The sequence below is a fragment of the Halichoeres trimaculatus genome, unplaced genomic scaffold, assembly GCF_033239565.1.
Source record: "Halichoeres trimaculatus isolate MK-OKI-2021-1 unplaced genomic scaffold, fHalTri1.1 fHalTri1_scaffold_17, whole genome shotgun sequence".
In the NCBI taxonomy this organism is placed as follows: domain Eukaryota; kingdom Metazoa; phylum Chordata; class Actinopteri; order Labriformes; family Labridae; genus Halichoeres; species Halichoeres trimaculatus.
In genome coordinates, this window is record NW_027437195.1 from 7,844,491 (window position 1) to 7,859,197 (window position 14,707).

At 41.2% G+C, this 14,707-nt stretch overlaps 1 protein-coding gene across 1 annotated transcript; it reads left to right on the top strand.

Moving 5' to 3' along the window:
• The first annotated feature begins 5,002 nt into the window (after positions 1-5,002).
• On the top strand, positions 5,003-14,309 carry LOC141806669 (uncharacterized). Its single transcript, XM_074692297.1, has 2 exons — positions 5,003-5,318; positions 12,046-14,309. Exons 1-2 carry the CDS (start codon positions 5,150-5,152, stop codon positions 14,160-14,162), a joined length of 2,286 nt encoding a protein of 761 aa, XP_074548398.1. The 5' UTR covers positions 5,003-5,149; the 3' UTR covers positions 14,163-14,309.
• The last annotated feature ends 398 nt before the right edge of the window (positions 14,310-14,707 follow it).

A 14,707-nucleotide genomic window follows, 5' to 3' on the forward strand; every position in this document is an offset into this window, starting at 1 on the left:
ACAGAGTCTCCTCCCACCAGTGACTCTCACCCTCCCCACTTTAAACAAATTCACAAATAAACAATATTTACAATTAACTAACACAATGCACATAAACACCAAACAAATACAGATAAAAGAAAAACCCTAATTACCCCATTTCCCCCTAGGGATGGGTACTGAATGGGTACCGACCGAATTCTGTCAAAAGTACTGGGTACCGATTCAGGTGAAATCAAAAGGTACCATGTTTAGGTACCCAAATGCATCCTTGTGACTGTGATGGAGTGGAAGAGTAGGTGATTTTCCATGCTGGACATAAGCACGGCATTGCAAAGTTATATATTGAAGAGGAAATATGTTAAATTGAAAAAGAAAGTGTACTGTATTATTAAAATAATTAATATTTGTACCACATAGACACAAAAAAGTACCAAAAATTGATACCGTTGAGTACTGGTACGGATTGCCAGGTACCGGGCATCGGGGCCGTATCATTTTAAATGTGAAAGGCACCCATCCCTATTTACCCCCTCCTCTCACTCATCCCTGATCACTAAACTCTGCCTACACTCTGCTGGAGTCCTGCAGCTAATGTGTGCACCCATGCAGCCTGCATGCTTACTACAGCGTTTTCAGTCCCTCAGTATTTTAATGTACACACAGATTTTTTTTCACTGCGTTTTAAGTGATTTTGGATCAAATTTTGTTGTGTGGGGCCTTAAGCCCTGATCCATCATCGAGGAAAGACACACATTCCCAGCCCCTGCTGGAGGGTGGGTCAAACCAGTGGAAACTGCCCCTCCTATGCCCTGTATGGAGGAGCAGCACACACTCAGCCTGGAAGAGGTGACAGAGAGAGTGTATCAAGGTTGAGCTTGGTTCATGCTTCACACATTCATGAGGTCCACGAGTCTTCATGTAAATAACCTCATGTTTGCAGCCTTGCCCCCTGGCAGGGTCCTTTTCAGGTGGAAAATTTACATGTTGCATATCTCTGGAAATTTCCAACTTCTGTACTGTGACAAATTTTAGGCTTTAAAACATTTTCTACACATTCAACTAAATTCACACAATAGTGTCAGGACAGCCTATCACACTCTGTACTTATCATCCTTAAAGAGAACTCTTCACAGCCCAACACTCCTGATCGTTCTCACCTGTCCCTGAACGATGCAACGAGCATCCCCCGAATTCATGCAGACCCTGTTTCTGTCTACAGGAATACAACCAGCAGCTATTTTGGCAGAAAACAAGTCCAGGATCAGTTAGATGTTGTGTTTTTTTCCACAGTTTAATATTTTCAAGCGTTGAGACAAGAGGAACGTTTCAAACACTATTACAGATAGAGTTTCAAACACTGATGCTCTGCTTTTTTTGCTACCAGATTCACACATAACATGTTTAAAACTCAGTTCATTTACTGTTTATTTCACATGTCTGAGGAATAATTTGTTAATGTTGATATTTTAAACATCAGTAAAACGATATTTAGGGCATTTTTCACACTCAAACCTTGAGAAATCCAGTCCAGTAAAACAAAAAGTTGAGTAAAACAAGTATGAAGGTTGTGCGAGTTAGTGTCCTGATGATTGGAGCCAAAGTAATATCATCCACTAGATGGCGGTAATGCAACGATGGCGTGTGACAACTACCATAAAACACCACAGAAGAAGATGAAGTTTTCCCCTGGAGGAGGAAGACCCGGATGTTGGCGGAAGTCCGAACGCAGAGCTTGAAAGTTGGCGCGTGAAGTCCGTATTGTATCAAGAACTTTTCCAAACAATCAAGTTTTACTATTACATAATATAGGGTGTGATAGATATCCTGTCTACTGTGGTTGGTGGGGAGCGGCAGGGGAACGCCTGCCGACGGCCTGTAAGGTCCGGTAGCGGTGGTTTCGCGCTGCTTGCCGTCTGCCGGAGTCCTGTGTAAAGTGATGGAGAGGATGGTCACCAATAGATTAGTCTATGTCCTGGAAACAACTAACTACTTTGTGAATTACCAAAATGGTTTCAGAATAGGGAGAAGCACACTGGAATCTACTGCAGCGTTGGATCAAGACATCAGAAAAGAAGGTATTAACAAAGAGAGTGTTATAAGTGTATTTCTAGACATTGAGAAAGCATATGATTTCATATGGAAGGATGGCCTGCTCATCAAGCTCCATGGTGCAGGCATTAGAGGCAAAATGTTCTACTGGATAAAGGATTTTATTAATAACAGATCAATTCAAGTCAGAGTTGGAGGGGAGTTGTCTACGGTAGTGGGCATTGAGAATGGTACTCCTCAAGGCTCAGTTATTTCTCCAGTTTTATTCAACACCATGAAAAATGACATTTTTCAACAAGTCCCCTCTAGTTTTGGGAAGTCTCTATTTCCGGACGATGGGGCTTTATGGAAGAGAGGGAGAAATATTAACTATATCTTTGAGCAGATGCAAGGGGCAGTGGATCAGGTTGTCCTGTGGGCAAACAAATGGGGATTTAGAATTTCTACTGCCAAGAGCAATTTCATGATATTTGGAAACAAGAGGAAAATCCCAGAGCTAAGTATCTCTATGTATGGGTGCCCATTGGAAAGGGTTAAGGAAAGGGTTAAGGAATTTAAATTTTTGGGGCTATAGATGGATGTAAGGCTCACATGGAACTATCACATTCGTAAAGTTATAAGTAAATGTGAAAAAGTAATCAATATCCTCCGTAGCCTAGCTGGGAGTGATTGGGGTGCTGAGAGGGACACATTGTTAATGTTTTATCAAGCCATGATAAAATCAAATTTTGACTATGGATGTGTTGGGGTGGCTGCCAAAACGACTCCCTCCAGGTAAATCGGGTCCAGGCTAAGGCCTTGAGAGTATGCTGTGGAGCCTTCAGAACGACTTCTATCCCAGCTCTATTGGTCGAGATGGGGGAAGAATCCGCAGAGACAAACTGGGGTTCCATTACTGGGCAAAGTTAAGGGGCACCATATGTAGCTCAGCAGTTAAATGTATTTTGGAGGATTCATGGGAGTTCTCAGAGGAAGATAAGAAGACTAATTTCTTCCACCTTGTAAAGCAAAAAGCAGATAGTATTGGGTTAGCCCAGATTGAGGTGTCTGGAAGTGTGTGGTCTCCACAGCCGTTCTGGCAGCTCCGTGAGCCGGTGGTTGATTCGTCTCTTGAAAGCAGTAAAAATATCTCGAATGAACAAGTGGACGAGTTCCTTAATGATTTTAATCAGCATGTTCATATTTTCACAGATGGCTCTAAGGACCCTGTATCAGGGAAGACAGGCCTAGGGGTGTATGTGGCCGGGGGACAATTCCAGCGGAGCATCCGTATTTCAGACAAGGTGGCTGTGGTCACAGCTGAGCTAAAAGCAATCTTATGTGCTCTGGAGTGGATTGAGCATTCAGCTACGTGACAATAGCTATTTTTATTAAAGCGCCTGGTCTTTTTGTCTATTTTTGTCAATAATTTTGTCAAAAAATGCCCTATGTGTAAATCATTTACACCCCTTTTCCAGGGGAAGTAGAAGTTTCAAACTCTGTCAAGTATTTACCATTCTTATTTATGTATTAAAATACCTAAAACTGAGTGTTAAAGGAAAAGGACGAAAACAGAATCGAATTTTCTTCCATTTTCTTTATATAAATTTCTGAAAAGTGCAGATTGAACATTTCTGAGATTGCAAATATTTAATTAAAACAATTTTTCAACAACTTAGTTTCACATTTCTGGAGCTGTCTGAGTCCAAGTCATCAAAAAAACGGGCATTTTTATTATTATTATTATTTTAGCAGTGGTAGACTCTGAAACAGTTCCTGTCCACCTGAAGACAGAGACCCACTTGACAAACAATGGCAATAACAATACACAATGGCAAAACTACAAAAACATGGCGACACACCAAAAAACTAGCAAAAATGCGGAAAAAAAACAGTGAAGAACTCGATCAAAAAACACACAAGAATTGCAAAAACATGACAAAATCACTTCGAGGCAAACTATCATTTACAAGATTCGTATTTGTTTACACAGATCACACCTCTAAAACTCTCCTAAACTCCAAGAAAGTGAACCGAAAGTTGATTTGAGCACTCCGCTCTCTCACACAAGCGCCGCCCACTCCTCCTGCTCGTTCCCACTCCCTCCACACGAAGCACTCAGTCATTACCGTAATGTATGTAATACCACCAGAAAGCCCCGTTTCACCGCTTTCAGGGGCACTTTGAATTATTAAAAACTGCACGAGGTAGCGAGGAGTTACGGTAATTTGAAAAACACTTGTGCAGCGGTGTCACCGGTGATCCCGTGGTTTTAGAAGGGTTAAATAGTAAATCTGTTCTGATTCTGCGGCTGCTCTCATGTCTCTGAAAGATGGGAGGTCCAGGGCCCGTCCTGACATTTTGCTGGAGTGCTTGTGCTGCCTTTCTAGAGTCGAAAGATCAGGATGTCTGGTGTGCTTTGTGTGGATGCCCAGACACTCAGGTGTTGAGGGCGATGAAATGGCTGATGCATTGGCTAAGGAGTCTCTGCTTAGGGAAAACATAGAACTAAATATCCCACTGGGAAAGTGTGAATGTTACAGCATGTGTAAGGATAAGCTTGAAGCCCAGTGGCAGATAGAATGGGCAGAGGCGCTTAAAGGTCGACGTTTCTTCTCTTTGCAGACCTCAATTAAAAGCAAGAGGTGGAAATTAAATTCTGGTCAAAGGGGTGACATTGTCTTAACAAGACTCAGACTTGGGCAGTGATTTAAAAGGTGGTTGGAAAACACCCGGATGGGTTATGTCAGCGTGGCAGCCCGGAAACAGTTCAACGTGTCATTTTATCATGGAGCCACTATAAAAGAGAACGACAACAGCTGTTTGTCTGACCTGGGTTTATCAAGCTTTTCTATCCAATCAATTTTCGGTACAGAACGGAACAGAACTGAACTAGTGGCTAGAGCAGTGCTGAAATATCTTCACTCCAGTGGACTGTAGGTAAGAATATAAGCTGTCATCGGCCTGTGGAGGGCAGCATTACGCGCCCGCGTACAGCCTACCGGAAGCCAGAAGAAGAAGAAGGAGGAAGTTTTCCCTTAAAACGAGCCGCTCCTCGTGGGGAACTCTGAAAATCCGCTCAGAGAAAGACACCTTCGATTAGTGATCTTTATCTTCTTTGACTCTTCGGTTTCAGAAGATGTTCAGATTTAAAGAACTTAAAGATTTATTCGAGCGGCGGCTGCACGCTGCGGTCATCAGAGACCTGGGAGAACGAAGAACAGTATCTGGATACGAAGAGGAGCTCCAGCGCCAAAGAAAACTACTGGATGTGATTTTAATCCCTGAGATTAAGCTGCACAGAGCAGGTGAGTTTCTGAAAATGTGTGTGTGTGGTATTGTTTCAGGGAATCGAGCCAGTAGCTAAGGTTCACTGACTTAAGCTCTGACCAGGTAATGCAAAAACCACCATGAACACCCCTGGAAATGTGGAATCTACTGTTGATTCATTTTGTGGAAAAGGAAGGCTGATGTGAGCTTTCTGGTGTTTTGGTGAGCGTACTATTTCTTCTAATTGATCATTTATTTTTAAGCTTTAACACGAACACAACACGGTAGTCTAACTGCGATCAAGCCAGCCGCACTTTCCACGTTCGCGGTCAAATGAGCCACGCTTACATTTCGGCTCAATCCCAAACCACCCCCTACACACTACCCCTTCACTACCGAGTGTCACTTCAAATGAAGTCACACTCCTGGCTGTGGAGGGCACTTCAATTGAAGGGGGAGGGTATAACCATTACCGGCAGGAATGGGAGGCCCTCTTCACTTCACCGGAACACGGAAAACCTCGTCGCCATGGAAACAGAAAGACGCTCCCCGTGAATGAATGTTACGTTGTGGCACAGATTGCGAGTCGCTATATCGCTGTCCAGGGTTGATAAGGTTGTATGTTTCCAAAATACGCTTAGATTGACACAGAGATAACAGTGAAACATGTGGATTTCATTGGGATAGGGCAGATACCTGCTCCCATGCCTACTGCGTGTGTGAAATGAGAATCATTGCCTGTTTGGAGCTGCACCGTCTGTCTCGTTTTCCTTCCTCTTTACAATCATACAATCGGAGGCCGTTTCAATGACAGGAGATATATTATACTCTTAATAATTTGAAGTGATCCCACATGTCTTTCAATGCTATCACCATCTGACATTTCCAGTTAAACAAATGAATTAATACTGCAAACTGCTCACATTTTAGGTGCCAGGGCTTAATGATCAAATCAAACGTCAGCATAGAGTAAGATTTGCTTGTTTCGTTTAATCTCTCTAAACCACGCTTCTTGTGAGTTTCTGTTAGTGTGATAGAGGTGTGGGGAACATATTTTACACATGTGGCACTTGTTTCCTCCTCTATTTCGCTGTTGCACTTCCTGTCAAAGTGAGCATCGATGCAGGCTCGCTGTTGAAGGGCTGAACAGTCCACTCCCCCTCCGCACTACGTGGTTTGGGATGGCCCTTAATGTGGCGGACCCTCCGCGAGAACGCGCAAAGGGAGGGTTAGTGTGTAGGGAGAGTGTGTAGGGGGCGGTTTGGGATTGGGCCTTCGAGTGCGCAACCGTTAACAGCATTACGTAGATGCGTCACGCTGTTTGTACTTCCGCTTTTCAAAATAAAGGGATACAAATGAATGTCGTTCATATACCTTTTTTACTGCAACAATGAGGAGACAGATACTCGACAGGCTATGCTAAATAAAGTTCTGATTCAAATATAACACAGAGGCTTTGTTTTCTTAGATTTTGTGTGATGCACAACACTTTTGATCATTAAATCATCAAGTTTTTTACTGCACCAATCTGGAAAAAGAAAATAGCAAAGTATCATATTTATACCAGGAGAATGCATATTTCACCTTTTTTGACTGACTGTAAATACAGTTTGATCAATAATTCCTGGCTGGGGATGGTATATTTGACTTTTACTCATCCAACACTACACCTGTACATAAATCAAACATTTTTTCTGTACCGATCTGAAGAAATTAAACAGCAAAATCTCATATTTGTACCAGGATGTTGCACATTTCTCAATTTTTTTCTTACTGTAAATACAGTTGGATTAATAATTCATGGCTATGGGTGGTATTTTTGACTTCTGCTCATCCAAGACTACACCTCTGCTTGATATCAAGCATTTTTGCTGTAGAAATCTGGACAAATTAAACAGCAAAGTCTCATATATTTATCTGGAGAATGCATATTTCAACATTTTCCACATACTATTAATACACTTTGATTAATTATTCCTGGCTATGGGTGGTAGTTTTGACTTCTGCTCATCCAACACCACACCTCTGCTTGATATCAAGTAAGGATTAAACAACGAGGAAGCGTGCATTAGACCGTTCTAAGGCACGACGTGGAGTGGTGTTACTCCGCAGAGTGCCTAAGAATGGTCTAATGCACGCTTCCTCGTTGTTCAATCCGCTTATACCATGGTTCCACAAACTGTAAACTTTAAAAGAAATAACGAATAATTGCTGTAAACTTGATAAATGTGCTCAAATATAGTAACTGTTTTTTTGTTGGTCAGCCAAAAAAGTTCTTTCGTCTTAGCGATCGTTGTCAAGATAAAAGCAAAGTTTAACTGAATATTCCCGTTGATTGTGCAATTATTTAAAGACACTGGCGCGTTTTCCTTGCTGGAATTTTTCTGTGGCAGGGATGCTGCTGAGTCATTTGCTGAGCCCGTAGACAGAATTTTGCCCCAATTCTTCCTGTCATTTAAGCCTGGCTCACACTACAGGATTTTAAAAATCCCAAAAGATTCTGAGATCGGGTATCTCACACATAAGGAGAATCTTCACAGATCATCTTCTCCTAAATCTTAAGCACGCACTACCTACAAGATTTGAAAATACTGACCACCACACACTACAAGATTTCAACAAGATTATTTGACCAGAGAGAGTGATGGACCACATTTGCTCAGTTGTTTGATCTGAGGTTTTTAGCGCACTGGTGGGACAGGAGGAGAGAGAAGCGGAGCTGTCTGCAGCACGCAGAGGGACAGAGGTGAAACTGTTGCTGTATCAGCCAATAATGGCATGATTTCACACCCATCACTGATAAAACAACAGTTTGCACTGCATGAAAATGGCGTGATTATGTGTTATTTTTAAAAGCATTATTGAAGTGGCTCGAGTGGGCCAGTGGAGCGCGCAGTCAGCTGACCTGGAGCCTTTCAGTTGCACTTTGAGCCTGCGTTTGTTGTCTGATGTCCGGTCTCTGGGGCTCTTTCTAATTGTCTGTTGTCATCCTCAGTGAGAATGAATGTTGTAATCATCAAGATAAATATCAAACATGTTTGAAAATTATCGGGGCGGCTCAGATGAGTCTGTGAGACGATCGTGGGGCTAAAGATTCATCTGTCAAATGCTCACACTAGAAGATAACCTTGCCTGAAAGTCGGGGCCGATTTTAGCCCCCGACCAGATTTCTTCCCCAATTGGTGGGAGGACCGAATCTGGGTTAAATCGGGGCGAGAGTCCTGTAGTGTGAGCCAGGCTTTAGAGACGGGGCCCAGTAGGAGCGCAGGCTGCTCTAGCATGCATTGAAATGTGTGTGATGCGTTGCTATGGTAACAAGCGGAGTGATACAATGGTGATTTAACTTGCCGAACTAACTGTCAACAGGCGTGCATTCGACCAATCTAATGCACGCCAGAGAACCAAGTAGGGCTCTCAGGTCTGCAGGTAGTCGTCTTTAATGGTACCTAAAGTTAGAACTAAAACATATGGGGAAGCCTCTTTATATTATTATGGCCCCGGTCTGTGGAACAGCCTACCTTAAGACCTGAGGGTCGCTCCTACTGTTCATATTTTTTCAAGTAAACTCAAGACCTGCCTTTTTAGTCTGGCTTTTAGCTGATTGTATTTAGTATAAATTATTGTTCTCATTTTATTCATTTAAATCCTCTTAACCTGTTTTATTTCTCCTTTGAAGACAAGATCTATTACTTTTAATTTAATGACCTGCTCTGCTTTAGCTGTTTTTATTACCCATCGAGTGTAAGGCTATCTCATTTTACAATATTACTTATTCAAATTGTATTTTATTTATTTTCCATGTCCTACAGACAAATTACTCTATCTTTAGACTCACCCTGTGCTCCTCTGCCCTGACTCATACATATCAATAGGGATGGCGAAGTGACTATTGTTAATTTATTATTATCGTTATATAAAAAATCAATAATCATAATCTACTGTTAGCGAGGGCTAGAGTTAAATTTTAACTACCATCAGTAATAAAAACTTTTTGGAAAAACTTCCTGATATCTATTCTTTATTGATGGTTTAAATAAGGACTTCTTGTGTCTTGCTTTACTCCCAAGTCCATGACAAGAAGATAGCCTCCATCCTTTTGACTTTCTGTCCAGTAACAAGGAGGAAGAGACGGATAAAGCCTGTCCACCGCTCCTAGCTTAGCTCAAACACTGGGAGTCAATATGAAAGTTTAACCTGTCTCTGCCTCATCATCAGATAAACTCTTCAGCACTCAAAAGAGTCTTGTGTGCCCTTTGTGAGTTGTTCTTACCTCATTAGTTAAGCTAGCTTCTACTATCAAAGTATTATCTTCTTCCACTACTAAACAGATGCTTTGTTTCGCAACTTTTGTTGTCCTAGTACCACAATGGTTTTCACCGGAGATGGGACGTTCTCGAACGAGTCGACTCTTTTGAACAGCACTTTTAAACAAAAAGAACCAATTTGCTGTTCTGTGTCAGCCCTTTGTTTCCAAGCCATTACTGAATGCAAACAGAACAAACTGTAACTGTGAATCAGTTCTCACTGTTCATTTGTAAAAGCTATTCTAAAGACTAGACATGTTTGGGATTTCACATCTCCCACGAAAACCACAGCAGGTGTGAGTAGTATGTTAAATAGAATTACCTCAAATTATTTAGGGGGCTTAATGATATTTTAGGGGGGCTTCAGCCCCTCAAATTCGGCCTAATGACGCCACTGTTGGGTACAATGTTGCGAGCAGAATTTCTGTGTTTATCCTAAAAGAAATACACACAACAATAAAGTAGTGTGCTTTAGAGTTGAGTGCTTATGCTGCTCCATAACAGTCTTCATCATGAACAGTAATTACATATCAGTCATGTTAGGTTATTCAGTCACTTATTCATAATAAAACACTGTGTTAACAAAACTGAAAATATAATGATGACAGGAAACTAGTGATGTCACGATACCAAAATTATGAATCGATACGATACCTGCCTAAAAAAATTCGATACAGATACTTCGATATCGATACCATGGTAAAACCTAAAACATCAGAAAATGAATAAAATAAGCAGCTTGACAGGAAGGCCGCCTCCAGTGAGTTTTCTACATCTGTTTGTGTGTCTGTGTGGCTAAGGGAGATTTTTAAATTGTGCTAATATTTCACAAACAAACACACACACACACATTAAGTTTTATAGTTTACATGCAGAATCAAGTCCTGGAGGGAACCTGAACTCATTTATTGTTCTCAAGTATAATTTAACTAAGAAGAAAACCAGAGAATAATAATTGTTGTACAGTAAAGAGCAGGTAAAATAATCCCGTGACACTTTAACATACATCTATTGTTTTCATGCTCAGCACACTGTAGTTTAGCCTACACTATGTGGTGAGACACTGAATAGCACACTTTTAACATGAATACTCTTCTGTGTTGGATCTGTGTTATTAAAACTCTTTCACAGATACAACACTTTAGTGTCTCCTGTAGGTTTCTAAAGTGAAAAAACTACTCGTCACTTAGTTAAACTGTGTCAACACCACACAGCTCTGTGACTCTGGGCTGCGTGTGCTCCACAGCTCATGTGTTTATGACATTGATCATATGTCGTATCAACTACAAGCAGTGGTGAACTAGTTTGCTTGTCACAAAGTAAGTGAAACTCGTTTGACTTTTGTGTTTGTGCATGTTGTTTGAATCTTTCACTCTTGCTCTTAAAGGAGGTGAGGATGCTGAACGGTGAAGCGCTTCATCATGTTTGTAGTGTTTCCTCCGTGTGTGTGTGTGTCGGTAGTAAGCTTTATAGACGGGCTTTGAAACGTGTATTAGCTTTTAAAGCCGCTGCTTTGCAAACAGAGTAATGCCAAATTTAGCTCCGTGCACCGGCTTTTCAGACGAGCTGCGGTCGGTTCACAGGAGCGCTGGAACTGGAAGCTATGTCTGTTACTGAATCCGTACGATCGCATGCTGCTTAAGAAATCAAACAGTGAGCTAGCCAGCAAGAGATTGGATAATTGAGATGCTCGTTAACAACTTTGTCGGACTGAAAACGGCCCAGCATCAACACACGTAGCTAATACAGGCTCACTGTCTAACTTTGCAACAACACACACACTTTGGAAAGAGAACAAGTCTCTGCCCACTCCTCAGAGAGGGGAGAGGACCCAGCTCAGTGGCTGCAGGCTCACAAGTTGCCTGAGTCAAAATGTCTCTGATTCAGACGAAAAATTGACTTGGAGTATCGAATCTTAAAACACATGGTAATGTTTACTGTTTGAAAACAGGGAGTATCAATATTTTCTCAGTATCCGTATATCGTGCAACCCTACAGGAAACCAACACCCCTGACCGTTCTCACCTGTCCCTAAACAATGCAACAAGCATCCCATGAAAACATGCAGAACCTGTTTCTGTCTACAGGAATGCAACAAGCAGCTATTTGGGCAAAAAAGAAAGCCCAGAAAACAAGTCCAGGATCAGTTAGATGATATATTTATTTCACAGTTCAGCCCTTTTTAGGTAATAAGACATGGAGAGAGTATTAGTAACTAAAACCAGAAATATTTATGTTTTAAATCTAAAAATCTGCTATGTGAACAGAAGAGACATTTAGAGTAAGTAACAACAGTAATCTTCAAAGACATTATATATTTCTCAGTCTGTATCTGTCCATTTATTGGGAAAACAGCAGAGCTGATGATGAAGATCCTGAGTTTTTTTTCTTACAGGTTTGCGTTTCAACAAAGGTAAAATGATCTGATATCTCATTAATATTTGTTCACTGTTTCCTGCAGATGTTCAGCTACTTAAGGTGAAGAAAGAGGAGCTTCCCCCTGAGCAGCAGGAGAGGAGCCCCTATCCAGACCAGGAGGATAATGAGTCCCCACTCATTAACGAGGAGCAGGAGGAAGTGTGGATCGGTCAGGGAAGGGAGCAGCTTCAAGGTCTGGAGAACGCTGATACCAAGTTCCTTTTCACTTCAGTCCATATGAAGAATGAAAATGATGAAGAGAAACCTGAGTCCTCATTGCTTCATCAGAGAGGAACTGACCATATAGACACAGCAGCTGGTGGAGAGGACTGTGGAAGACAAGAACCTGCAAAGACCACAGATTCAGAAACATCTGCCACAAACAATAAGGAAGATACTGTAGAGTTGCACAATCATCCCAAGCCTGGTAAAACCAATCATGAGGTTTCTCTGACAATGGAAAAACCTTTCAGCAGCTCTGAATGTGGAAAAGGATTTTTCCGGAAAGGAAGTCTAAAAACACACATGCTTGTTCACTCAAAAGAGAAACCTTTCAGCTGCTCTGAATGTGGGAAAAGATTTTCCCGAAAAAGACATCAGACCACACATATGCTTGTTCACTCAAAAGAGAAACCCTTCAGCTGCTCTGAATGTGGAAAAAGATTTCCCATAAAAGACACACTGACCAAACATATGCTTGTTCACTCAAAAGAGAAACCTTTCACCTGCTCTGAATGTGGGAAAAGATTTTCTCAAAAACGATATCTGACCGCTCATGTGGTTGTTCATTCAGGTCAGAAACCATTCAGCTGTTCTGAATGTGGAAAAAGTTATACCCAGAAAGGAAGTCTGAAAGAACATATGCTTGTTCACTCTAAAGAGAAACGTTTCAGCTGCTCTGAATGTGGAAAAAGTTTTTTCCACGAAAGATGTCTGACAAAACATATGCTTGTTCACTCAAAAGAGAAACCCTTCAGCTGCTCTGAATGTGGAAAAAGATTCCCCAGAAAAAACGCACTGACCAAACATATGCTTGTTCACTCAAAAGAGAAACCCTTCAGCTGCTCTGAATGTGGAAAAAGATTTCGCAGAAAAGACGCACTGACCACACATGTGCTTGCTCACTCAGGTGAGAAACCCTTCAGCTGCTCTGAATGTGGTAAAAGATTTTCTCAAAAACGAGATCTGACCGCACATGTGCTTGCTCACTCAGGTGAGAAACCCTTCAGCTGCTCTGAATGTGGAAAAAGATTTCCCAGAAAAAATGCAATGACCAAACATATGCTTGTTCACTCAAAAGAGAAACCCTTCAGCTGCTCTGAATGTGGAAAAAGATTTCCCAGAAAAAACGCACTGACCAAACATATTCTTGTTCACTCAAAAGAGAAACCCTTCAGCTGCTCTGAATGTGGAAAAAGATTTCCCAGAAGAGACCCACTGACCGCACATATGCTTGTTCACTCAGGTGAAAAACCCCTCAGCTGCACTGAATGTGGTAAAAGATTTTCTCAAAAACGAGATCTGACCGCACATGTGCTTGCTCACTCAGGTGAGAAACCCTTCAGCTGCTCTGAATGTGGAAAAAGATTTCCCAGAAAAGACACACTGACCACACATATGCTTGTTCACTCAAAAGAGAAACCTTTCAGCTGTTCTGAATGTGGTAAAAGATTTGCTCAAAAAGGAAATTTGACTGCACATAAGCTTGTTCATTCAGCTGAGAAAACTTTCAGCTGTTCTGAATGTGGGAAAAGATTTTCTCGAAAAGATACACTTACTGCACATATGCTTGTTCACTCAAAAGGGAAATGTTTCAGCTGCTTTGAATCCGGTAAAAGTTGTTTCCATACAGAAGATCTGATTAAACATATGCTTGTTCACTCAAAAGAGAAACGTTTCAGCTGCTCTGAATGTGGGAAAAGATTTTCTCGAAAAGATACACTGACCAAACATATGCTTGTTCACTCAAAAGAAAGACCTTTCACCTGCTCTGAATGTGGGAGAGGATTTAATCAGAGACCAAATCTGATAAGACATATGCTTGTTCACTCAAAAGAAAGACCTTTTAGCTGCTCTGAATGTGGGAAAGGATTTATACAGAGACAAAATCTAGAAAAACATATGCTTGTTCACTCTAAAGAAAACCCTTTATTGCCTTGAATGTGATAAAGAATTTACTCTTATTAGAGATTTGAGCAAACACATGCTTGTTCACCTAAAAGAAAAACCTTTCAGCCTCTCTGCCTGTGAGAAAAGATTTTCCCAAAAAGGAAATCAAACCACACAAATGCTTTTTCATTCCAATGAATGACCTTATGTATGTTTGTTTAGGAATTTGACTTTACATGTTTCTTTCATTAGTAGAAAAACAGGCTTATCTGAATTTTTTTTAAATATATTTTTTTTCATTCCAGTTCTTTATATTTGTCCTGAACATACAAGATGTAAAGTGCCATAATTATCAGTCTCAAGTTCCCAATTGTACTATACTGCACTTTGAATAAAAGTTTAAAAAATACACTCTCAAAGTTGACATTTCTTCACATACATTGAAACGTTATCTGTTGGTTTCCAAAGGGGGTCCCCGGCCAGAGGCAAATGCTGTTTGTGGGGGCTTGTTATATTAAAGTTTGGGAACCCCTGGGTTAGACCGCCTGTCATAAAAACCAGAAAACCATCCAGCACCATGAAGAGCTTTAATCCAA